Source organism: Pseudonaja textilis, chromosome 1, assembly GCF_049901715.1.
Source record: "Pseudonaja textilis isolate UNSWEBS1 chromosome 1, rPseTex1.2, whole genome shotgun sequence".
Taxonomy (NCBI): domain Eukaryota; kingdom Metazoa; phylum Chordata; class Lepidosauria; order Squamata; family Elapidae; genus Pseudonaja; species Pseudonaja textilis.
Genome location: NC_141990.1, coordinates 242,943,874 through 242,971,832, shown reverse-complemented (window position 1 = coordinate 242,971,832; position 27,959 = coordinate 242,943,874). Strand labels below are relative to the sequence as shown.

The following is a 27,959-nucleotide window of genomic DNA, read 5'->3' as shown; positions in this document are numbered from 1 at the left end:
CAAATGGTCATAAATCAAGGACTATCTGAAAGGTATTTGATATCAGGCGATTTCCCCTTAGTTAGAATATTGTGTGTGTGGGGGGGGGACGGGACGGGACTCTATGTTATTTATATACAAACTGCTTCTTTGTCAAGGTAGCAGCCCTTAATATTTTACCAATAGAAAGACAACACTGACACAGCATTTTATCCAACTAGCTCCCATTATTCAAGAGTATTTTCCATTTAAAAACAAGAAACTGATCAGAATATGAAGGCCCTACATATTCTATTTATAAGGAACATTTTATAGTGATATTATATACATAAAAATGTACTATCTGCTATTCTGCTAAGTTGCATAGCATATCAAACTTAATAAAGCATAAAGGTTTCTACAAACTGTTCATTTAAAATCAAAAAGATTATCATACTCCACTTGCTATCTAGCAACTGATTAGTTAGTAGATTATTTCAAGGTGACCCTGGCTTCTGGTGTTATCATGTCGGTGTCATTTTCTTGGCAACAGTACAAAAATGATTTCCTTTGTCTTCTTCAAGGATATTTTTTCAACTTCCTGTCTAGTTACAAGTTCGCTATCTCTTGGTGGTCTGGCATGGAATGTGCCTATGTGAATCTCCCAGGGTATATCTATTAGGGTAGAATAGTTTAGGTTTAGCCTGACAAGATTCTGTCTAAATGGCATGTGCAAATAAAGAACTGAACTATGGCTGGATTGTTTTACATCATTTTTTGGCTAGGCCTAACAATCTTTTTAAAACAGTAATTTTATTTTAAAATACCTTTAACTCTCTCTAAATATTAAAGATGAGCAAAAGTGAGTTAGCAGCAGAAGCCTAATTGGGCAAGAAAATACTAAATTTGCTTGGATTGAAATTATTGGGGGAAAATCTGGGCAACACAAACCTACTAGAACACATTATTAGGTATCTATATATCTATCTTGTATCTTAACTGAGATTATAAAATATACATTCTTGGTTTGTTTGTTTAAAAAAAAAGCAACTGGAAGACCAGACAACCAAAGAAATTCTGGGTTTATTTGTTCAATAGGCTACATCACTGAAATCAGTGTAATATTTTAAATAATAATTCACTTGTTTTTAAAGTTGTCTATAAAACCTTGTTTTGAAACTGGAACCATACACATGCTATTGGTAAAACAAAATCAAATAAATTTTAAGCTATACACTGTAAAAAGCATCAATTTAGGAATATCATTAAAAAAAAATACAATTCAGAAAAGCAGATAGCAAAGCATGCCAGCTCTCTTGGAGACAAAGCCAGCTAATAATTGCCAGCTAATAATAAAGTGATTGGGCCAATCACTCTTTCCCAGATCTAGGGAAAATGGAATGGCAAACTTCTGAAAATATTGACAGAAAACTGTATGAATGTGGCTAAGTTTTCGACAGGAATCAGGGTTGATTCAGAGAACCATGATATTTTTTAAAAAATCCATCCTTTGTTGCTTGCATAGTGCCATGATGGGAAGGGAGTTAGGAAAACTGATCAGCATATCTATTTTCAATTCAGAGTAATCCTTCCTGTCTCACATTAGTCAATGTAATCAACCCTTATAAACAGATGATCAATGCTTATCCTACTCTAAGCATCCTAAATAAAGCAAAACTGCTTATATGAGAGGCTGGAGGCTCAATTACTGATTTGGCAATATGGATCCAGTCAGAGATACAAGTACCGCAGAAGTTGGTATCAAACTGCATGCACAATAGTTTATTGGAACTTTAGGGAATATTCTGGAAGCATCTTAATACTGTCAGCTTAAAGTTCTCCTTCCCCAATCCTACCAAAAGCCTATCTGGAATTCCAAATAGGAATTCCTTTCCTATTTGGGAATTGTAATTAATTATTTATTTCATTAATTATTGGAATTATTTTGAAACTATTGGTAAATATTACAGCAATATGAATTCCTTTCCTATTTGCTGTAATATTTACCAAGTTTCAGAATTAATTCACCTAAAGCCCATATTATGTTTCAAAAGTATGTTTTTCTGTAAGAAAGGCAGAACATGTGTTGTTTTATTGCATCTGTAATGTTAAGATTTCACATGTTAACTTGACTGCTTTTTCTTTTCCCAAACATGCACTAGTAGGACTCATTGAAGGGTCTTCTAAAGCTTGCTAGCTGGTCTACTACCAAAGGCGGACAACCCAAGATGGAGTTTCCAGGATGATGCTTACCTTTAAAGAAGTGACAGTACTGTGGCATTATTATATAGAGACACAGTAGCATTCAGTTTAACATACACACCACACTAGCAAAGGCCTGATTGGCGCCATAAGGTCGAATAACCAATGGAATATCCAGGTAAGTATCAATTCTCCAGCTCTCATAGCCACATTCCAGGCATCTTACATAGTCCTTCAGCTTGCCCTGGTAGAGCTGATTTATGAGATCAGCCTGCATTTGAGGAAAAAATATTTCAATATTCCAAAAACAAATTTGTTTACCTTTATGAAGGATTATTTCCTGAAGAATTGGCTTACATATTCTAAACTGCAAAAGAATATTTTACAGTATATATTCTAAATTCTGCCTTTCATCCTTAAGCTAATTAATAGCATTCTTTAAAATAGATAGAAAGAAAGAAAGAAAGAAAGAAAGAAAGAAAGAAAGAAAGAAAGAAAGAAAGAAAGAATATATTTAAAATTCATTGCTATTGCTCTGGCTATTCCTTATGTCAGCCTGTTTTCAGTTACTTTTTAAAGTGAAAATAGAATTGAATCTAAATTCATGGCAGATATTTATCCAATTTGTCTTAGTCAGGTTTAATGACAATTCTGCTTATTTCTATTCCAATTAAAGTATACATGCCTAATTCTACTGAAAGCCCATATCAATTTCATATATATTTATAAATGCATATGGTTTTCACTTTTTAAGTCTTTTTTTACAGCCATATTTATATATAAAATGATTTTAATGTTCTTTTTCTTATGCAGATATATTTAATCAAATATATAGATTTCAAAATATTTTTTGGTACATTCTTGAACTGGACAAGAAACAGTGGACAATTAGTACAGTAATGAATATACTGTATACAAGAAAGGGAAAAGTAGGAGTCATGTGATAGATTCAATGCTGAATTGCCACAAGGAATCTAGACCCATCTCCAGTCACTTTTTTAAGTACTGTGGTAGCTTTGAATGATAACTAAACAAATGGTTGTATGTCAAGGACTACCCATATACAGATTTAAAGAATATAAAGGACTCACAAGTAACAGCTTTTTAAGAAACTTGTGGGTAATAGCCAAATATCCGTCTACTGACTGGTTCAGACACCCTTAGATAAAGAGCAAAGACGCCTTTGTGCAAGGGCTCCGTATTATAATTAAGATAAAGTAGAAAATATTGCAGGAGATATTGTGAGATCTCCCTTGGACAACAGCTACGGCACTATTTTGCATTTGTAGAAGTGTAAATACGTTAAATGGAAACCATCTATTTGAAACACAACATGATGGAATCAATGCTGAATAGCCTAGACCAGTGGATGGCTAACCTTTTTGTCATCATGTGCTGAAAGTGCACCCGTAATGTAATGCAAAGCAACCTCCCTGCCCCGTGAGCATACTTCTCCTGCATGTGCCCCGCCCCCCTGCGTATGCACGGCAGATACCCGAAAATCAGCTGGCTGGTGGCAGGTGCATGTGCATGCGCAGTAGAACTGAGCTGGGGCGACAGCTCGTGTGCGGGCAGATATGGCTCTGCGTGCCACTTCTGGCATGCGTGCCATAGGTTTGCCATCACAGGCCTAGACCACCAAAGCTTTCTGTGAGCAATGTCACAATTGAATTGAATTGCCCACTAGTGCTTAATTTGAGTAAAGTTATCAATTGTTTCCTCCAGCAGTAATGTTTGCTTTCACATTAAGAGTATTGAGACTGCTTGTCCTGAAAACTGATCGTAGTGGTAACAATCAATATATATATATAGGGATAGGGGTAGTTTCTGATTACTTTAGGCATGTATATACAGAAGTACTATGAGACTCACTGGAAGCAGCAAGTTGCAGCTTTTGGCAAAAACAAGTAAAAAGGAATAACTAAGTTCTTTTTATAATACACACACAAGATAGACTGAATTTTAAAGGTTGTGAGGGGAAAACAAGATAAGCTCAAAAGAATTAGGATGGCTCCTGAGCAAAGGGGATTTTACCAGGAGACTCCAACTTGAAGAAATAAAGTAAGATACAAATTCTAGAAGGATCATATAACTCTTACTTGATGGAAAGAGACTACAATCCACTTAAAGATGTCTCCCAGAGTATTATATTGCAAAATAATGAGATTTCATATAAAATGCATACAGAATGAATTCCTCAAATTTCAACGGTTCTGTATAAACAATGCACAATTTTTCCATTTCATCCCAATGTTTAAAACTAGCCTTTAAATCTAGGATAAGTATAATACTGTTTTATTAACTTTTCTAATTATTTATTATTTCTTGTTATCTCATTACCACAAGAACCACCCCCAAAATATTATACCTGTTCCGTTTGTTTCCATTTTTGTTCCAAAGCATCAAACATAACTCTACAGAGTTCCTGCACATCATGCTGCTGCCATGCTGTTATAAAACGAAAGTGATATTTAATTAAGACAGGCATACATCCCATCACAGCAATTCGTTAGCCCAGTTACAAAAGCGCATTACACTAAATATATTTTACTGCCAGTTTTAGAACTGAAAGTTCTCTACCTTTCTCATTTTGCCGTCCTTACAATTATTTCCAAACATTTTTTAAAAAAATACAGGGATTCATAACTGTAGTATAACATCTTTTTCATGATATACTGAACTTTAAGTAAACTAAATAATAGAACCAATAAATTAGGCCATCAGTTCTGCTTAGTGCAGGAAAACACATTAAACCATCTTCAAAGAAATGTCTTCCAACCTGCTTGGAGAAAATAAAAGTCCACCATTGTAATAGACAAATTGGTTTATTCTTAGACAATTCTTACTATCAAGTAATTTTTTTCTAATATTGAACTGTAAATTATCTTCCTATACTTTTATTGTTCTGTTATTGTGAACTGTGAATTTTGGTTAATGCTTTGTCATAAGAATAGGTTATCAAACTTTATTAAATTGGTAAATTCTCAACAGCTGTGTAAAGAAGTATAAATGCAGAAGCCAATTTTAGTCTACTGATATCCTTACTTTTTGAATGCCATTAATTAGAGATATTTGAGATATGACAGCATGTCATAACTGTGGCTTTTTTCTTTCTCCAGTTATACAGGAATGCTAAGGGATTGTTCAATATATGACCAAGTAAAAGTCATCCATATCCTGATCAAGTACATAACTGATATTCAGGACACAGACAATATCAGACAATATATGTCCTAATATAATTATAATTTAACCAAATATTTAATTATCATTACCCTCACTACTATCCCATCCAAAGCTTCGTGTAACATCTGTAGTTTCAATTGCTCTCTTTTTGCTGGTCTGCAATAAAACAAACAATCTTTGAAGTTGGTAAGGGATGCTTGTCACTGGATCTTCTTCAGAGTCTTCAAATTCCCATCTATTAAAAAACAAACAAACAAACATTAGTACCAACAGACAAAATAAATTATTTTAGAGCACCCTGTTGAAAATGAAATGTTCCTAACATTCATTTGTAGTAAAAAGCGATATCTGAAAGGAAAGTTGATATGGAAATATTTCTTCATGATACAATTTGGAAAAAAAAAGCTAAATATATGATCTTTACAGCCTGATATTAAAACTTTTTAGAAGAGATAATTCCCATGCTTGAATATTCAAGTATTCCATAATCAGAACATTTTCTAGTATAAATACTATGACATGTCATCATTCATCAAATCATATTGAACTCTTAAGAGATAATCTTGCAAAAGCTAATAATATCTACATTCCCAAAGGTGCTTTTTCAAAAAACAATTTTGGAAAAACAAAGTCAGTAGCCTTTTGAAAAAGTACCTTTAGGACAACCATGGCCTGGATGACAGAGAAACTCCATAGACATACCCCCATACTTATATTCCAAAATATAATTACACAACCATATAGTGGATAACAAGTAAGAACCTATCCCACTTTTAATTGTACTTAGAGGAAATATTTACAATAGGACTGTAGATAGTCCTTTAAAATCCTTTTATAACAACCAAGATTTTAGTTTTTATAATTATTTGTTATGAACCATTTTTACTATTTCTCTGATATGAATCCACATTTAAGCTTAAGGGGGGAAAAAGACTGCAGAGGAAGTCTCCTTATCAATCACTGCATCTATGCGACAACTAATGACATATCAAATACTTCTACAAGTATGTTCCAGGAAATCCTTGCCTTGAAAATTAATGATGATTATGTCATACTTTGCTTTAGAGAGTACTGATTAAGTTCAGAAGTATATCTATGAAGCTATTCTCAACAACAATAGTCAACATTAGAACACTGATTGATTGTAAACAATTATGTAAATAGGTGAAATAATTTGTTAATTGCAGCAGTTTCTCTTTTCATCACCCAAGAAAAGGCAATAACAAAACTAATGAAATATACTTACCTATATAATGCATTTCTAAATTCAGGAGTCATATAAAGTGTTTGTAGGAGACTGTTCAAATAGCAGGTCATTGCCTGATTTACTAGTCCCACATATCCTAAAAAATAGTATAACATTAGTAATAATGCTCATCTTAAAAAGAATAAGACTAAGATTTCAGAATTAATATTACATTATTGAACATATTTATTATAATTTTATTGCAGATTTTCAAAATCAAAATTTTTGCTAATAATATCTACTCAGAACAACAGTACTTTAAAGCTTTATTGGATAGTCAAAAATACATTTCTTCAGAATTCTGAAATATCATATTTTTCGGTATATAAGAAGCACTTTTCCCCGCCCCCAACAGTGGGTGGAAATGTCTGTGTGTCTTATACAGCAAATGTTGCCAAAGCCCACCCGACAGCCCCCACACTTCGGCCTCTGCCTCCCAGCAATTTGCCTCCCTGCAACAAACAGCAAACAGCTTGGTCAGCTTCAGCACGGCCAGATTTAGCACAAACAGCGGGTTGTCGGTTGGATCTGCCCCCCGACAATCAGCTGTTTCAGGCTTCAGGGATCGCCATCGCCTATTGCTGCCTCCACGCACCCCATTTTCAGCCCGTTCTGATCCCTGCTGCCTGGAACAGGCCAAAAATGGGGCACGTGGAGGTGGCAATAGGCGATCCCTGCAGCCTGAAACAGCTGATCGTCAGGAAGTAGATCCAACCAACGATCAGCTGCTTGTACAGCTGCTAAATCAGGCTGTACTGAAGCTGATCAGGCTGCAAGGAGGCAAATTGCTGGGAGGCAGAGACAGATTTTTTTTCTTGTTTTCCTCCCCAAAAGCTAGGTCCCTCTTATACTTCAGTGTGTTATAGTCCGAAAAATATGGTACATATCAGGAGTAAAAACATGGCTTAAACAGAACTTCTGAATCAACTACAATATTCGGTTAGCATAACATATTAAACACCTTGTAATTTAGCAGTGCGACGTATCACTTCAATGCTAATTAATTACGTATCTTTATTTGCCCTGCAAACAACAATTTAGAAAAAATACTACATACTAGCTAATTTCATTTCCTTCTAGTATGATTGCATTTTAGAGGATTAGTTATTAGAATCTAATTATTAGATTTCCACCACAGTAAAGGTGAACTGCATAGGGGAGTATGAAAATGGATTGCTTCTAAGTAAGAATGATTACTCTATTAGTTAAATATTGAAAAATAATTTTGTGCTCAATTGTTCTTATCAGAAATAAACATCTGTATTTCATTAAATGGAACAAAATGAAAGCTTTACCTATGACTAAGAGTGAGGCAGTGGTGGTATTCAGCAGGTTCTGACCAGTTCTGGAGAACCAGTAGCGGAAATTTTGAATAGTTCAGAAAACCAGCAAATACCACTTCTGACTAGAGATTTAACAGTATCCTTCCCCTGCCATGCCCACCAAGACACGCCCACAGAACCAGTAGTAAAAAAATTTGAATCCCACCACTGGAATGAGGGTTTTTTCCTGTTTAATAATAAAAAATTCCTAGTAGTTACAATAAGGATTAGATTTTTGAGGTAAAAGTCAGTGATCATAAAGCAAATCACAAGGTTGTTAAGCAAATCCAATCAGCAAATAATGCTGGAAACTGGCAAATTGCAAATCATGGTCATATGACTGTTGAGCACAGCAATTAGTTGTTGGTTGTTCAGCACCCAAATGCAATTAGGTAATTATGGGGTAGTGATGATGCAGTAGCGAGTAGATATTAACTTTTTAAAAGCCTATCATAGCTTTAAATGGTCATTAAATCAAAAATTACCTGTAACAATCTATAGGAGGAAAAAAATAAACCACATCTCTGCCTAGGATTTGTTCTGTCACTTGTCCTTATGCATCTGCATAAGGAGTACTGCTCCTTCAGGCTCCCCCGCTTATGGCAACTCAAAAACAAGCATAGGAATGCTTTACGAGTTGAAACTTGACAGCAACTATAGTACCAGTAGTTCTACAACCCTTATTCCTCATTCAAAATATTACACGAAGAGTGGGATTTACAACCTGTTCTCCTATACTTATATTGTTCTAAGACAATATTATAAGTTGTTTTAAGATAGTATTATAGTATTGCTATATCCAGTGGAAAAGGACAAAAGACATCTCCATACCTGTTTCTGATTTGCTCAAAATTGATGAATAAGAGTAATTCTGACTAACGTAATCACTGGAACAGCCAACTGAACCTTCTCTTGGTAGAGGACCTATAAATCTATCAGGATTGTGGTCATCTGATCCAGACTCCTCCTAAAACATTGGGTACATCTATTAATGTATCTTTCAAGTTTATAATTAACTAATGAAAAAAGCCTATTAAAGAAAGTCCATGTTCTCACAAGACATTTCACATTAGGAATCCCATCCTTGGCATTACAGGTAGTTTCAAACAAAGACACAAACAAAAAAAGGAAATGAGTGGGGAACTGAGCGTAGAGTTAATCTAAGTAAGGATTGCAAGAAGTGCCTACACTACTTTTCCTATCTATAGAACACATGAGATAAAACATTTTGGTATTTTTTAAATAGAATGATTAGGCTTAATATTTCAAGAGCCAAAATAGATACCATGAGAGTACCAACAGAATTGCACATTCTTGGACCAGCTCTTTAGGTTCTGCCTAAAATGCAGTACATAGCCAAAGTGTGCAAAACATTGCAGTTCTTGAATAACCCAACCCTGGGAACTTCTGTTTCAAGATCAGAACAAGCAGCTCCTATTTAATGAGTTAAATCTGAAATCATGTTATGCTGTTCCAACTGTATTAGAAATGTGTGCTCTGCAGTGCATGTTTGAAAATCAGACTGGTTTTGTTTCTTAGAAAAGATTTACTTAGTGACTATGAAAATCAAAGGTAAGCATTAGAACACTCAGAATAAAAAATCTTCATGTGATAAAATACAGAAGCAGCAAGTTAATATGTCGTTACCAATGCCACTTGAGGTTGTTCTCCATCTTTATCCGTCAAATGCAGAAAATTCTTTTTCCCAGGCTCAAAACCAGCATCAACAACAGATTTATCACTCAAATAATCCAGTGGTGTCTACAGTAAATCAAATAAAATTGTTTATTTAACAGAATTGTTATTATACATTTTCCAAATTCAGGCATAAGAAGAATAGCTGCATATTTCCTTTAACCCTATAGAATAATATAAATATACTAAAATATCACTGTCAATTAACACATTTTATGTTAAGCATAAATGAGACTGATAAAAAGAAAATTCATATTTCTCAAGATTCTGCCAAAATTTAATAACAACTTAAGCATTTATTACAATATATGCTTGCCTGCCATTTAATTTATAATGATTATTTAATAAATCTCCTAATGACCTAAGTGCTAACATACTGGAATTTAAATACTAAAAATAAATTTCACAGGTATTACCGTAAAAAGTAAAGGATATCTAAGACCTTTAATGAGAAGGTAAAGGAATAAAACTACAGGCCAGAGCATTTAACTCATCAATTTCTAATTATTTTATGCTTTAACTATGTACATTGATTTGATCTTATTAAAAACAGAAAGATAAAAATGAATTAATGAATAAATAAAGCTTTATTTTTCTAAAGTTCATAAAAGATGTTGCAGGCTTTATATTATAGATAGATTTAACTCAGGGTATGCAACAGCTGAATTTAAGAAGATAATTGGCAGAAACTCATTTTAAAAGACAGATGTTTTCAACAGAGTTTGACTATTTTTAATGTCTTGATTAAAAAAAAAAATCTAACGAACAGCACCGTTTGTTTCTTCAACCCAAACTACTACAGGATTATTAAACATTAGTTGTTAATGCATTAATGCATTAATGTTATTTTTTATATATTACTTTATGAAAAACTTTCCACATCACATCCAAGCAGAGAAAATAAAAGACTATCTTGAACCAGAAAAAAGGATTATTAAGGGAAAACAAGTGCTAATATGAGAAATACCACAATAATGAACAAAAATATTGTACATCAGCCGTTTAAAAGAATTCTATTAAAATGCCTAAAACTAGTAGGTATTTGTTTTTACCGTATTAGCAACATTGACTCCATTTCCCCAAATTAAATCAAATGTTCCATTAACATAGCCCACTTTGGAGGCTATATCTTCAAATAGCTTTTTTACTGGTGTGGAAGCTGGCAAATTCAATGTGATGCGCTCATTCACTGTCTTAGCATTGGTAGTATCTTGTATTATACAAAGCACTCGAAGTTCATCAGCAGCATTTTCAATCTGAAATGAAAGGAACAAAGAGATTACAAAAGTATGTTCTATTTTAGAAAGTCATGCAATTTCAGTTTCTAACACAGACGGAACACTAAAATTTAAGAAATTTAAACAAAATATATGAACATTTTTCAAAAACAGAAGAACATCAACAGATTCCCTTGAATACAGCTATTTGGTCCTCGTTGTCCTTGTTACAATTATATCATCCAAACCAGAGCTTCAATTAGAATATGTTAACCAATTTTATACTATAAATTCCTATAAAACCTTATTTTTTATTTGATTATATTCAAAGACAGGAAATGTTGACTGGAATAGTATGCAGCTGCTTAAATGCTTATTAAACGTAGACATTATTTCATAGAATCTGCATAGCTAACTATCAAAACATATCTAGATGCAAATGAAAATGTAAATGAATTCTTTTAAGCAGTTTTTTCCACACACAGAATTAGTATAGGGGAAGCATATAAAATATATATTAAGAAGACACAAGCCAGAAATCAATGCTGAACAAAGTACAGAGTCATGCCTGCTGGCACGAAGATCCAAGCATAAACTGAGTCCATGACTATGACATGTTCAAATTAGCACAGACATTCTATATTAAAACACCATGCTGGATTAGGCTTCTAATTCAAAGAAAGATATTGCATAAGTTCCAAAACCATAGTAGTTGTGACAGTGGAAAATATTTTGTAATTGCTATGCCCATGTTCTAAAAAACTGTTTTGTTGCTTTGTTAAACCAATTTAATTATTTAAATTAATTGCTTACAAAGCAATGAATTTTTTTAGATTTTTTTTGTTAATTTAGCAACCGCATTTATGACTTGTAACAGTTTAAAAAATACAACCATTCTGATCCATTTTTTAGCATAACCACATTCTGAAATAGTGTAAATGAACTTGAGATAGTCGTATTTAATTTATATGCCACTCATATTGTTGTCTAAGCAACTCTAAGCAATATCAAAACTTAGCAGTATCACAAATCTTTTAAAATAAACTAGGCCTGCAGTTTAAACCAATTGAAACACAGCTAGATTTGCTATCTAATTACATTCCATTAATATTTGCTATCTAATCACAGTCCAATAATATTTTTATTATTGCCTGATAATTCTATGACAATAGAATTTCTGGTTCTGCAGCCTATCTGAAACTGACAGTATTACAGACTGTGGATCAAAACTTTACAAGCCTTACTTTACTTCTTAATATTTTGTTAGTCCAAAAACTGCTTGAGGTGGCTTGGATAACCCAAGACTCATACGCCCTAGAGATAAAAATCAACAAATATTTTTCTCTCCTTACTTCTAAACTTTTAATTTTGTGAATATTTCTTGTAGCTATTATTAATTATTCCACAACAAAGAGAAAAGAAAAAAATGATAAAAGACAGATCTAATTTGTATCCCTTGTTAAATATATTTTATACGAATTCAAAGAAGTAATGTTATTGACGGTTAATAGATTAGGTCCATACGTTTTTAAAAATATGGCCAAATTTACAAAAATGATAAGAAATGACATCTAAATTAACCAATTTACCAATTAGTTGAATAAAAATTTAAAACCTTTAAAAGAGAAGTAAAAATTTGTTGCAAAATTTTATAGGGGTTAGGAATTACAATAATCTTTGTTTCCAATTCAGGAGGTTAAAAAAAAATCATCCATCACATGATTATATATTCTCTATATTAATAGTATTGTACTAACAATGTATTAGAGTTTATTTAAGAGGTCTCCATTCCATCTATCTCCCAATGAGTGGGGACAGGACATGCAGCCTGCCCTTTCTGCTATCTGTATTAGGCAGGCACATTCTATATGGATACATGTCTCAAAAATACTCAAGATTCAAATCATATATAGTTTTATAGATAATATCCAATATCTTGAGTTGTATCTGCCAACAAAATGGCAGCCATAAAGTTGGTACAATAATATAATCCGGTTGAAATGGGTCTCACCTTCAAGCAGGCAGATGCATTTTGTGCCACATGAAGTTTTAAAGATGTCTTCAAAGGCAGTTCATGTAGAAGGAATTGCAAAAATGCAACCAACAGGTAACAAGAGCCTAAATGAACATACCTAATTCATCTCATTCCAAGAGTAGTGCATCTCTTGGCCACAACTTCCACCTGCCACTGTAGCAGGAGCTACAGGACAAGAAGAAAGGGAGGAGAGGCCTTAGGTTGCAATGGAAATGATTTCCCTCTCATGCAGAAGCTGATTTGCAATAGGGGTGAACTGTGCTGGGATGAGAAAGTGTCTCCACCAACTGCCATTCCATCTCACTGGAATGAGGTTTTTCTACATCTAGTCCTTGAAGCCCCTAAACCACCCAGTCAACATTTTTTACCCAGGGAGATATAGGAGATAATCTACATTTTGATACCTTACATATGCCAGTGGATGGCTTCTTCCATAAGCTTCATACAGATAAGGGAGGGGGTGGAACTAGGAGCCTACCACAATGATTTCATCTCTCATTCCATCTTACCTTCTGCAAAACTGCTCAGTGACCAAGGTGTAGAACCCTGCAGAAAAGTACTTCTAACCCCTAACCAATGCTGATATCTCAAGAACCTACCAATTTCCCACCCATGCTCAAATACTAAATCTTGACTGAATATAAGTATTTTGCATCTATGTCATTCTGAAGAAAGATGATCACTTTCTTTTAATACCTTTTCTAAAAAGCAAAGATAAGGTAGAAGTTGTTCAAGATGACTGGATGGAGTGGGAGCCTCTTAAGAAAGGAGTATACAACTGCCTCTTTGAAAATGTTCCATTTGAGAGACATTCACCATCTCTTGAATCCATCTTCTTGCGTCTTCTCTGGTTGAGCTAATGCGGGCAAGTATCCAACTCACTCAATGTAGGGTATCCCACTGAGAACCCTATTTCATCAAAACACTGGTTGTTTTCAATAAAGCTGCTGGGCAGTAGCCTGCAGATGTAATAAGCATTGAGTCATAACAATGTTCTTCTGCCCTAACCACCATTTGTAGGCAAAAATCTGGATTTATTTCATATTCATTTGCATTTGTTCTTTTTCTCTGGTAGCATCATTCTAGGCATTTATTTTGTTGTTTCATATCTAGGAACTACTCATTTTATCAAGGAGTAAGCCAAGATCAATGAATGCAGAGACCATTTGGAGGCAATGTTATTCAGAGGTTGACCAGGTACATAATCAAACGGTTCACTAAATCACTGGGAAATTCCCCAAACCTTCTTGGAGATTCCAAAGAATTTATAAGGAGAACCACTTTAAAAGTGCCTTTTTTTCTTGCAGAGATGAATGGTGCTTACAATAAAAATGTTATTTGTTAATAACTGAAAACAGCATGAGAAACTAATTATTAAAAATCAGAACAGAAAACTAGACAGTGAGAAATCAAAAGGCAAGATTTTTAGATCCTACAGAACTAAGCAAGTGTACTTCTAAGTAAGTCAAATAATGTATCTTCACTGGGCTTAGAAACAAAAAAATTAACTAAGACTTAACATTCCTATGCTCTTTCAAAAAAAAAAAAAAAGTAACACACCATTTAGAAAAAAGCCATTTTTGCCTGAAATTCCATGTTGTTTTATAATGATCAAGTAAGAGGATTCAAGGTTCTCTCTGAGAGTCTAATAATGCTATTCATGTAATTAGAAGATTATCAAAATGTTTAGTTTGAAATCAAAGATACATACAGAGACTTGCTCACTTTGAAAAAAAAACGGTACTCTCTCCTAGGCCCCTTTCTATTTTGTTCTTTCTGCTTAGGAAAGGCCACATTGCAACTAGAATGAAACTGAATTACACAAAAGACAAGAGGGAATTAAAAATTAAAACATGTATTTATTAAAAATTGATCATAGGGTTACCTTTCAGAATGGGCAATTTCAGAATTATGTTCATTGTCATACTTTGTTTTTTTTCTAATTTGAAATACTATGCTATGACACATTAAAGCTATTACTCTTCAGTAACATCTCATTACTAGTAGTCTTTGTTTAGCGACTGTTCAGTTATGATAGTGATGAAATAGTAACTTTACAACCATTCCTCACATTTACAAACTCTACAAAGCAAAGTTAAACTGAGATCATAAGCACATATTCACTTTGCTTAATGAAAGAGTTGCTACTCCCAATTGTGATTGTTAAGTGAGAACTATCTTTAAAATATTTCAACCATAAAAAAATAGCACAGAAGTTGTTGAAAAAACTAATAAGTAAGAGAACCGCTCTTTTACTTTTAAATATATATACCATGTCTATTTTACTGGTAGAAAAGTCCCACATCCAATGGAAAGAGCAGAAGTATTTGTGTACCAAAATGTAAGTTTGAGCACTGTAACTTTTGGGAAAAGTTGAAATAAAATACACAAGGTACTTTCATCAATTATTTCATACTTCACATTCATCAGTTAACTGAAATACAACTTAATATAAAAAAATAAAGCAAGCTGTTTTAACTAGAATTCCAAAAATGGTATTAGAGTAGTACCTTTGCTAAATTAATTGAAATTTTAAAATTATCCAGAATACCTTAAGTTAGTATAGGTTTTGAAACTATAAATTTCAAAGTTGAAGTCATGCAAATTATCATTCATTAGAATTTTCAAAACCATGCTTTTGATTTTTGTAGTCATTAAAATTAAGGCTTAGAGTTTCATATAAGATACCAAATCATCTTGCACTCTTAGAAATATATTAAAAATTAGTACTCTAGTGCATTTACAAACCATTTTATTTACTTGTGCACAGCACTAATTTCATGCTATCAAAACTGAACTCTTTTAAACATTCACTTTAACTAACTACCTGTGAAAATTTCTTCTTCATTTCATCAAATATATTCTGTCTGCATCTCCAAAGCATCTCCTAAGATATATAAACACAAAATAGTATGATTATGCTATCAAATGTTAACTTAAAAATTCAGCTTTTAAAGAAGCTAACTTTTAGTCAATGAAAGTATTTGTTTTCTCACACAAATGAATATTTAATATATATAAAAGAAGAAAAATTGTTATATAATAGGGTGTTACTTAAATATTTTATGTGTCTCCCCAAAATGGGTCAGGAAAATCCCAAAATGTACTATCAAGCCTAGTATTTTATACATTTGAAAGAGTTTGGATAGCTTTCTGAACAATACAGAAGTAGTAATTTGTCACCACCATCATAACTGAATGATCACTAAACAAGTCAACTGCTTCAGCAGACCTTCTGGAATAACCTTCAGTTCCCTCTGGAATCCAACCAGCTCCACTAATTGTCTGGAGTGGACTAATACAATAACTCCAGCCTCCCTGTAGGGAGGGGTGGGCAACACTGAGAACTGCAAATTCAGAACTGTGATATGACTATGATAGGGGAGAAATCAGTATCTCCCTCAAATCCTCAACACCTTGCTACTATTCAGACATAAATAAAAGGTCACATGTATGACCACTATTATACATTGGCCATGGCTGACTTGCTACAGGCCATGGCTGTCACAGTGGCCATGACCTTCCAAGTCCACACCTATAGATGGCAAGGTGAAGTCCCTTAAGACCGTAAGTCTGAGGAACTCCACCACTAACCTGGAGTCAAGATCGTAAAGGAAGATTGCCACACAGCAAGGAAACCGGGAGAATAGCAATAATCCCAACTAAACCCTAGAGCCCAACCTAATAAATAGGGTCTCACACACAGTAATCTATTGGATAGTGTCCCTGGATGTCTCTCAAGTATTTTGGATGAGCACTGCCACTGCATCACCCCTATCCTGGGGTCTCAGCTGATTCCATATCCCAAACCTAACAGGGCATATCTCAGAAAAGGGAACCTCTCATTTTGGTCCTATCCTGATTTCAGTGATACACAGAAGGTCAGTGCCCTTGAAGCAAAAATAGCATTACTCAAGCCATGGTTTGATGACTGTGTTAATACCAAAAAAGCTCTTGCTAACATTATAGGTTTATTTATCCAATATTATGTTGAAAATTGCAGTGGACCTCCTCCAGAAGAAAAGATACTTACAAGCAACTTCTGGCATACAACAAAAAAGAAGCAATAAAAAATAATAGGACCCAACTCATTCGAGCAGTCAAATCCAATAGCTCATCCTCAATTTGGCATATTACATCAAGCTTCCAAAGAAATTGTCATTCTATGGTGGACTGTCACATCACCCCTGCGGGACCTGGAAGGTATATTTGCAAGAACTCTACATGGTATCTCTGCTGGAAGTAGACATCCTAGCCAAACTAAGAAAATTTGCCAATATAGGCACCAGTGACAATGACAGAGATCAAGAATCTTGTTGCTTAACTAAGACTAGAAAAGATCTTAGAAGATCTAATCAGTTCAGAATCCATTAAAAACAATTTAGAGTTCTACCCCCACCCTGGCTTCACTTTTTACCTGCATTGACATCTATGGCTGAATCCCCAAGGGTTGGGGACTTTTAATCATTTATCTATATATAAAAGGTAAAAGCATGATCCTGCTAATTATCTGAGGTTATCATTAAGTTTTCTGAGAGACAGTCTCTTGCTAGTCACATCTACCCAACCCATCAGAGCGGGGAGGCAGGGAATGTTGTGGGGCCCATCCCCGAGGGAGATACACCTGGTGGGACCCAGAAGGAGGGCCTTCTCTGTGGTGGCTCCCTCTCTCTGGAACATCATTCCCACAGAGATTAGAACAGCCCCCATTCTAATATTCTTCCAGAAGGCACTGAAGACCTGGTTCTGCCAGTGGGCCTGGGGTACCCAGAGTGGCATGGAGACCATTAAATAGCTTGTGTGATCTACTGTCGCCTGGGCAGAGGGCGGGAAGTGGGGGATGATTTTGTTATATTGTACTATATTAATTTATTTGATTCTTTTTATTAGTTTTTATTGTTTTAAATGTGGTTTTATATTCTGTAAGCCACCTTGAGTCGCCATGGGCAAATAGGCAGCAATATAAATTAAACAAATAAATAAATAATTATAAATGGACCCGCCTCCTCAACACAATCAACATAAGTCTATGCAACACACTTACAATGGAAATTCCAGGACTGGCTGGGAAAGGAAAACATAGTTACAGAAGAATAAGTCAGCTTTAGGGAAGGCCAATCCACCATTTATTACTGCCTAGTATTCCTACATCTGCTTGATATCCTCCTGCAATATGTCTCTTTATCTTGCCTTCACACAGTTTAAAGTAGCTTTTGATTTTGTATTCTGAACTAAACTATGGGAAAAACTGGGAAAACCTTCAATGTCAGATGCTTTTATATGTAATGCATATGCTACATAGTATATGTGTGTGTGTGTGTGTGTGTGTGTGTGTGTGTGTGTGTGTGTATGGCATTCAGCTTTGTTCGGGTATTTTCCCATGTCATTGTAGTTGTGCTTTTAAAGTTGTAGCAACGTTTCTGAGCCATACAGAAGCCTGATGATGGCAGATGAGATTCTGCCAAAACTTTGCTACAACTTTAAAAGCACAACTACAATGACGTGGGAAAATACCCGAACAAAGCTGAATGCCATACATGTAAGTACCCGCGAAAACTTAAGAAAACACACACACACACACACATATATATATGGATCTTTGGTTGTTCGGGTTTTCTCCCGCGTAAGATTCGAAGTATCTAGGCAACGTTTCGATGAAGTCTCATTCATCATCTTCAGGCTTCTGTCTTCGGCTCTGTGCTTCTCAGAGTGATTTTATATATATATATATATATATATATATATATATATATATATATATATATATATATATATATATATATAAATAAATAAATAAATAAATAAATAAATAAATAACATATACTATCTATTCTACCAGACGGAATATGTGCCTACTTCTTAAAAAAGCTATCCACTGCCATAGCCAAACCTCTAAGCATAATCTTCGAAAAATCTTTCAGGACCAGCTCCTTGCCAAAACTATGGTCACAAGCCACAGTCATCCCCATCTTCAAAAAGGGAGACCCTCAGCCTAGTTGAAAATTACAGACCAATCTCTTTATGCTGTGTCACCTGTAAAGTCATGGAATCAATTATTAACCAATCCATTATCCTCCACTTAGAGACAAACAACCTACTCTCTAATAAACAATTTGGTTTCAGAAAAAAACTATCCTGTAATCTTCAACTCTTACACTGCAAAAACATATGGACTACAAAACTCGATCAGGGCAAAGCAATAGACACAACCTACATAGACTTCTGTAAAGCCTTTGATTCAGTGGTACACGACAAATTACTCCTAAAACTAACATCTTATGGTATCTCTGGACACCTGCATAACTGGATAGAAGCATTCCTGTCAAACAGACAACAAATGGTCAAAATTGGGAACGTCCTATTAAATTCTCTATCTGTCAACAGTGGTGTCCCACAAGGCAGTGTTCTAGGACCAACTTTCTTCATACTCTACATAAGTGACCGCTGTGATCATATTAAAAGCAACTACGTTATGATCATTAAGCAAAGCTGCATATTGGTCCCACTCTTATTCCATTTTTATATTAACTTAAATGTTTATATTAATGGTGGTGTCTCAATGGTTAGAATCATTTTGTAGGCTAATTTTGCTGACTGCTAGAGTTTGATTCCCATTGGCTCAAGGTTGACTCAGCATTCCATCCTTCCAAGGTCAGTAAAATGAGGACCCAGATTTTGGGGGGGGTAGTATGCTGACTCTGTAAACTGCAGAGAGAGCTGTAAAGCACTGTGAAGCAGTAAATAAGTCTAAGTGCTATTGCTAATATTAACTTCATGGTAAGCTATCTCAACACAAACTTTCATTCCCCAAAACTGGAAGACACATCTCTGTTCTACTCTACGCAGATGATGCAGTAATACATTTAATCTGCCATCCTTAAAATTCCTTAAGACATATACCTGTGGCACTCATATTATTTCAAGCCAAGCCAACTACATAACTTCTTTATGGCATCTTCTTCAACTTTGCACTATTTGTTCAATCCAAATGTCTAAGACTGGTTCTTCAAGCCCAAAAAGGTAAATAATGCCTCTCATATACTAGAGATAGACCTCATAAAAGTGGAAGCTACTGTGTGGGTGTACTTTTATCTGATAACCCAGGTGTTCTACTCAGCATGGGATGATTGGGATGTGATTGAGTCAAAGCACTCATTAAACAACTCACAATAGCAATTAAATATAGACACGTTCCAACCTTTATTGCCAGTGAATCCAACAGATACTTTGCCTCCCCATGACATACTTAACTCAAAATATTTAACCACTGGAGGGCCTTTACCCTGACGTGATGTCATGCTCTCCCTTCAGCTGTCCTTCAAGGCCATGATATAGGAAGATTCCCTACCCAGAAAGATAATGTTCCTATGACTGGACACACAGAAACAACAAATAATGTGCTTCTCCAAGGTCTATTTTACAGACATTCTTACTACTCATCTCACCTTATCTTATGCATAAATGCATAAGGCACACAGGACAATTCTATTCCTCCCTCTGCTTTCATATATGAACCCCACTACAACATATGATTGATACTTGTTATATCAAGGTCTCTCTTTTTTTAATATATAGTGGTATTTCTTCTCAGAATTTGTTAAGCTTCAAAAAGAAATCAGTAATTTGCTTTCATTCACGTTGTGGAACAAGCATTCAAAGTTTAATACATGGGCTCTGAATGAATGCTTAGGAATTAATTACATATGAATGTATTAAATAAAAGCATTCTTGGTTGTTATAATGTTTTTTACCATGTTTCTTAAGCAGTCATTAAAGGGAAAAAGGTATCATGCTCCATGTTTTTCTTGTCATCATTACACAAATATGGAATAGTATTTTTCTTTCTTTTTTTCTATTTTCGGATATATAAATACTTTTAACAGTAGGTTGTATTCATAAACACACATACTTGAAAAATAAACTCTGCTGAATTTAAAAATGTTTTTATAATTTGGCAATGAATTCATAAATTCAGATGTTATTTCTCAATAAACAAACATGATATTAATTTCAAAGCAAGATTACCTCAAATTAAGAAAACCAGAAAGATAAAATTATGTTAACAGTATAAACTATTTCTTTACATTATTTATAGATAGATATAAGTAACTGATTTCTTCAAAATATATGATTTGGGAAAATTATTATTTCCTGTTTTCCCCAGAATCCTTTTCACAAAAAGAGAAAGCATTTTAAATCCTCATGGCTCATGCTGTTTAAATTGCTAGTCTAAATACTATCTTTTATAACTAGAAGTACAATGATAACAGCCAGACTGCCATTAATCATTCCAGCCTAGGCTAGTTATCTATAATTACTGCCAAACACTCCCTTTGCTTCTTGGACACCAAGTAATGCTGAACTATTAGTCTTTTCACTCTCATTCAATAAATATCTGTGATCTATGTATGTCTAGATAACCATTACATATTATTAGGGTTCAAAACTTTATAGGCAGAGCTGTCCATTACTTTTAAAAATAAAACTGCTGCCAAAATAATGTCCTTGCTATCATTTAGTACACCATTGCCCAAGTTGGACATTTTCCAGGTGGGTGGACTTCAATTCTCTGAAGTCCCCAGCTAGCATAGTCACTGCTGAAAATTCTAGAAACTGAAGTGTATACACCTGGAATGAATCAAATGTTGGAAAAGATTGATTTAATACCAATGCATTGAATTAAGGTTTAAAGTAGAAAAATGCTGAATAATGCTGGCTAGGATTTAAGAAATAAACAATACTGCAACATCAAGATAAACAAGATGTAGCAATATTATGGTGGATAGGGTGGAATAACAGGAACATACTATTTACAGAAACAGCAATTTATGTGCTTTTTATGAAGTTAAGTATTTACATTAATGCCATAAAACAGATGTACTATACTGCATATGTTAGTAAATTTAGAATTAGGATTCCAGTACAGCAATTAATTGTGATTATATGCTGTGTCACTACCCAAATATTAAAGTCCCCTCCCCATTTCTCTCTGGTATAAAATAATTAAACATGACACTATTTTTACAGTAAAATTTACTTATTAAGCTGCCACACATCCGTATCAAAACCCGACGTAAGCATTTTGCATATTTGACGCAATATGCTAACTTGCAAGGGTATTGAAAGTGTATACTTAACTTATATCTTCTTTTGAGTGGTAACATATTTAGTCTAATGTACCAGTGATATCTACAGATGATTAAAACTTTAAACTGCACAATTTTCTTTATTAACACATCTACCAATCTGAAATTTGCTTAGGAGAACAAGAACTTATGAATAACAAGATTTATTTATCAAATTTCTACTCCACACATCTCACCTAAGTGAATCTGGGCAGTTTACAAATAAAAAGATTAAATCAGGATAAATCAGCTTTCCTGAGAATTATATTTGTCTATACTGTCTATATGATAAAGTTGGAGAGGGAAAGTAAGCTGAGAGTCAGTTTGATGTAGTGGTTAAGCTGAGCTATAGGCCTCCCTTTGGTATAGAAACCTTCTGGGTAACTTTGGGTCAATCATTCTCTTTCAGTTCAACACACTTTACAGGGTTATGTGTAGAAAACAGGCAAGGAATTTAGGTCCGTTTGTCACTTTGAGATGATCTAATATATTATATATCAAAAAGATAAAAATCTAATAATAAATGTTATTCAAAAATCTAATAATAAATGTACATCAATAAATGTAATTCAAACGTTATTCAAGTCATGTCCAACTCTTCATGGATCATAGCATGTGATAGCATAGCATACAACCTCCCTTGTCCTCCACTGTCTTCCAGAGTTTACCCAAATTCATGTTGTCTCTCTCAATGACACTATCTAACCATCTCATTATAATAATATTACATATCAAATACAAGAGCATAACGTGGTAAATTTAATTGTGGTTGAAAAGAATAAAGTGTGGATAATACCAGATGATGTAGAATAGCAGAGAGGGAATTGGAGAAGATCACAAAGTATCAAGATCTGAAAATCAAATTTGCAAGATTATGGCATAAATTGGCAGTGATGGTAATTACAGTGGTTATCAGCAACTTAGTGCCATATCAAAAAATCTTGGATAGCACTTAGAAAATCTGTACACTGAAAAAATTTCCATAATTCAATTACCAAAGGTCACATGGCTTGGAACTGCATATATATTAGGTCAGTACATTATGACATTTTAAGTTCCTGGAAAGAATTCAATGTGAATTTAAAGCCAACACTGGTTAAAGAATTGGCAGCTGTGATTTCACATGGTTGCGTACAATAATAATAAATATCACTTGTCTTCTCAAATGAACTTTCAAATCATAAGGGACAAGTATGAGAACCACTAACCCTAAGCATATATTCTATAGGCCACAGAAGAAATCACGGTATCTTTTACAGTGCCTAGTGATTCTATGGCAAACAAGTTGAATAGATAAGATTCCTTCAAAAGATAAAATTTGACAGTTACAGTTCTACCTGGAACGCTGCTGTCGCCGTTGTCCGCTGCTTCTACTACTACAGTTCTGTTGTTATGGTCTATCAAGTCTGAATCCCAGTGACTGCAGGAATAAGTCCATGCAGTTTTTTTCTGGCAACATTATCAGAAATGGCTTGTCAGTATCTTCTTCCTAGGGCTCTAAGATTATCTAGTTGGCTTCCGTGCCTAAAGCAGGACGAAAACTCAAGGCTTCCCTGGTCTCTGAACTTCTAAGCCACCACCTTAACCACTACTACACCAATCTGACTCCAATCCTATTACTATACTACATCATCCAATTGTCAATAAAACTATCCATGATATAAAATCAATAACCTTAGCAGATAATAAACACTCACAAAATAAGTGCTATTTATAAGTCAATTAAAATAGCTTAAAGCTCATTTCAAGGACCCTGCCAAAGCGTAGGAATGCTAGCAAGAAAGCTCATTTTAATAGACGTGGTAGCAATCGCAAGATTATAACCCTACATTTAAAAAATATATATAAAAAATCCTATCGGCTCTAATTCACAAAACTCAGTTTTGAAAACTAACCGAAAAGAAGTTCCTCTTTCCAGCAGTCCTACAACTTTTATCCACGCCTGCAAACCACCTGCGTGCAAAGAGAGCAGGCTTTACTTATTTTTATATTTCCCCCCCGGAGTTCTTTGTAAACATCACGGACCTTCCTTCTCAAGGATGCTTTCGATCTCTTTGGGGGCCGAAGCCAAAGCCTGCAAAAAGATTCTGCGTCTAATAACTGCTCTCTCCCTATCAAAGCTGCGCCTTGAGGAGAAAAAAAATGGGGGAGACTTCCAAAGGTCTTCCTTGCCCCTCGCCCCAACTTAGCCTGAATGACAACCCTTCAAATCTCTGCTTACCCCCAGGCTTCCCGCGACTGACAACTCTTCTCCCATCACCCGCCACCCTGATCCTAAAACCCTCCGGCCCGCCGCCGCCGCCGCCGCCGCCGCTTGCCGAGACCTTCTTAAATCGTCCTTTCCCGGCGCCTTTGCCGCAGGGCCTTCCAAGCGGTTAGGCCGTTCTCTAAAGACGTCGCTCGCTGGGAACTACCCGCTTCTCTCTCCGCCCGACCTGCCGGGCTTTGCACCAAGACCGCCTCAACCACGGCCAGCTCGCTTGCAGCGAGGGATTCGCCTCCGCCTGGCGCTCCCTTTCTCCTAACCCGCACCCACCCACCAAGGAGGCCTTCGCCGTCCGCCTCTTCGCGCTCCCGCCGGCTTCTCCAGCACAGGCAGGCAGAGGCGTCGCTTGGCCTCTCCTCTTTCGCCGCCCGCAGGCGCTTTGGCCCTGTCCGAAGAAGCGTGCGCGAAAGGAGCGCTCACCTCTTTAGGGACCAGCTGGTTGTCTTCGCTGGGCACCATGGCCAGTGGCGCAGCCAGCTTGGGGCCGGCGGGGGGCGGGGGAGGACTCGTGCGGGGAGTCGTCGTCAGCAAGAAGAGCCTCCGGAGGAGGAGGAGGAGGAGGAAGAGGTGGTGGAGGGAGAAGGCGGCGAGGAGTGTAGCGGGAGAGACATCCTCATGTTCCTCCCTCCGCTTTTCTCTTCTAACCGTCCTTTCCCTCTATCGCCCGTCCCCTACCTTTCCACTCAGCCGAGGCGCCCTCCCCCCCTCACGCCGTCTGCGCCAATCAATGGCAAAATGGCCGACGACAAGTTTCTCGCGAGAAGTCCGCCGGAGTCGTTTCTCACGGCTGCTCCGGTTCTGCCTCTCAAGACCGACCCCCACCCCCCACCTCCTCCCTGTCCCTCAGCAGCTTCGCTGAAGCGTTCCGGCCTCTTCGGAGTACGGCTAGTTCCGCTGCCGTGTGGGTGGCGGGAGGCGTTCGCTCTGGAAAAACAAAACAACACGGGCGAGTCGGCCTCGTTTGTTGATTAAATAAACGCGATGACATCTATCCCTTGAAAAAGCGCACAGTCTTTTTTGAGGTGGGGGGGAGGGGGTGAAGTTTCCTCCCTGTCCCTTTGACGCGCACGTTAGGATACCTACCGAAACTTCCATGTTGCACTGCACCCCAAGGAAAGCGCTGTGCCTGCTTTCAATGTGTTGCTCGGGATTAGTTTGCACTAACAATTAGAGGGTTAAATTATATGTACACACACACATTTTTGAAGTGCAAGTAATCCGCTTTATTAAGCATTATCTGTTTAAATGGTATTACATGTTAACTTTTCGTACAGTAAAGGCTGGTCCTTTTAAAAACGTAATTGAGATAATGTTGTGGTTTTGCAAGCTCTAGCAGACCTATGTTTGTTTAATCACACGAATTGTAATTTCACCTTTAGTTCTGACCTGCCAAAAAGGTAAGGGAATCTGCTCCCAGGCATACTGCTGGTACTTGCCCTCATTATTATTACCTTTATTGTCAGAGTACAAGATGTGTACAATGAGATTGGCTGAGCCTCCCTTCATGCACCCCCCCATACAACTCAGTTTGGACAGAAGTCCCTAACCCAGTCCAAATCTTATTACACAATATGACCTTGTTGCACAACATATCGGCCCGCAAGTCTATCATACTATGTTGACATGAAGAGATTTTCCGTTCAGAAGTCTGACAGCCCATGGGTAGCTGTTCTGTTTCCCCTTCCCTTTCCCACAAAAGGTAAGGGATTATACATACACACAAACACAGACAGGCAAGATGGCTTGAACTTCACAGAGCAAATCCTCTGTAACTGATAACATTCTTGGCATCCCACTACATCCTGCCTGCCAAGTCCAAACTGGCAGCAATTGTAAATCAAAGTCTTACTCACACAGAGGGAAATGGGTCTTTTATTTCACAAAGCACAAGACAGTCCACAAAACAATTGTTCTTCCAACATAGTCACGAATAAAGTCTAAAGTAAGGTTAAACTTTGTAACGTACAAAGTTTAAGGAGAAAGCACACCCACTTTTATCCCCTGTGGGTGACTCAGCTCCTCTCTGACCCTCCCACGCCTCCTACGTTGCTGCTCGTGTTTCTCCCTATGATGCTGCTTGGGGTCGAGCCAAGACTCCTCCTCTTCACTCCCTGTGAGGGGCTGCTCTGACATGCCTTCCTTCTGATTCATCTCAGGCTGTTCCTCTCGGTTGTCTGATGAAACCTGAGGCATTACCAGAGAGGAAGGCATTGGCAGGGAGGAAGGTCCTAGGGAGGAAGACATTGCCAGGGAGGAAGGTCCTGGGGAGGAAGGCATTGCCAGTTCCTCCCCCTCATCTTCCAGATCCTCTTCCTCTGAAGAGGATAGGCTCGGGTGTGACTATTTTACCTTGGTTCTGTCTTGTATTTTTGTGACTATTTTACCTTGGTTCTGTCTTGTATTTTTCCACAAGAAGAAATCTTGCTGGAAAGCACGTATTCAGCTCAGCAGGAAAGCACTGACAAGAAGGAAGTTAAATAAAAGAATAACCCGAGACAATAATGTGTATTCAAATAAGATATGCCTGTCTATAGCAGCTATAGAGGATGTGGCTCATGTCACGTAAACTGGTCTAAAAAGATTAACATTGCATCTCTTTACCTTTCTGTAAATTTCCTCTCTGACCCCCTCCCTTGAATTAGCACAATAAAAGAGGACAGCAAAAAGCCTGGGGGAGGGAAGAAGGAAAAGGGGAAGAAGGAGGAGAAAGGAGAAGAAATGAGCAGGAGAAGGAGAGAAGCCTGGATTTTTCCATCTGTTCCAGGGCAGCTAGGGAATCCCATCTCCCCCAGGCTCAAAGTGCTGCCTCATTTTGAAGATTTCTTGTGTTTTGTGTGTTTTATTTCTTGTGCTTGCTTGGCAATCACTCTTTTGTGAGTCTTGCCTGGCCTCACCCTTGCGAGGGTCCCACTGTCTCACCCTTGCGAGGGCTACTTTAAATCTCACCCTGGAGAGGGTTATTTTCTGAGAGGAATTCAGCAATCAACCAGAAAGGCGAAACAACAGACCGGTCGCTCAACGCGACAGCTGGGGGCTCGTCCGGGATCTCTAATCATCTGGGATCCCTTCGCCTTTCAGGTTCCAAGGTGTGACTTTTGTCTAGAAGTGCATCTTCTTCACCTCATTCTTATTCGCCTGGAATAGGCTACGTCGACAAAAAAGGTAAGAATGGGCTCCTCGATTTCTCAAGTTTCGTCAGGGCATAGGGACGAACTTTATAATGTAGTGAAGAAAGCTAATTCCTTTCAAAAAACCAATGGTACCACTGTGTACCCTATTTCTAAGAAATCTTTAAATAAATTTATAATTTATATTGAGGCTCACTGTCCAGCCTATCCATCTGCTGGAACTCTTAACCATTCTGACTGGGAAAAATTAGGAAAATATTTACATAAAGTTCCCAGAGCTCCCATGGATATACTTATTTCTTGGAAAGCAATAATGGCTGCTATTACAATTATATATCCTCCTTCTAGTCTTCCTGAAAATTCCTTTTCTCCTGTTTCTTCTGACTCCCACTCTTCTAATTCAAAAACTTCTAAGCCTCTTGCAGCTCGTTTGGAATCAAACTCTTCCTTACCACCTCCTTATTCAGATATTTCTTCCCCCCCTCATCCCCCTCCTCCTCCTCTTCCTTCTCTTTCTGATTCTCCTATTAAGAATCCTATGGGAGGAATCATAACCAATCTTTTGTCATCACCTCTATC

General features: G+C 36.5%; 1 protein-coding gene across 16 annotated transcripts in view; it reads right to left on the bottom strand.

Moving 5' to 3' along the window:
• The window catches only part of USP47 (ubiquitin specific peptidase 47), a 55,557-nt gene extending 30,281 nt beyond the window's left edge, over positions 1-25,276 (bottom strand). For 2 of the 16 annotated variants that reach the window (XM_087921118.1, XM_087921119.1), the window contains exons 1-9: positions 24,673-24,971; positions 15,689-15,748; positions 10,662-10,865; positions 9,562-9,675; positions 8,746-8,878; positions 6,593-6,689; positions 5,436-5,581; positions 4,529-4,608; positions 2,282-2,431 (exon numbers count right to left, since the gene is read on the bottom strand). In XM_087921118.1, the coding sequence (XP_087777244.1) occupies positions 2,282-2,431; positions 4,529-4,608; positions 5,436-5,581; positions 6,593-6,689; positions 8,746-8,878; positions 9,562-9,675; positions 10,662-10,865; positions 15,689-15,748; positions 24,673-24,711 (1,023 nt within the window). In that variant the 5' untranslated portion in view covers positions 24,712-24,971. Of the gene's footprint in view, positions 1-2,281; positions 2,432-4,528; positions 4,609-5,435; positions 5,582-6,592; positions 6,690-8,745; positions 8,882-9,561; positions 9,676-10,661; positions 10,866-15,688; positions 15,749-24,310; positions 24,594-24,672 lie in introns of those variants that run through there. The other 14 variants (XM_087921121.1, XM_087921122.1, XM_026705624.2 and 11 more) reach the window with 11 other exon arrangements.
• Between the last annotated feature and the right edge of the window lie 2,683 nt (positions 25,277-27,959).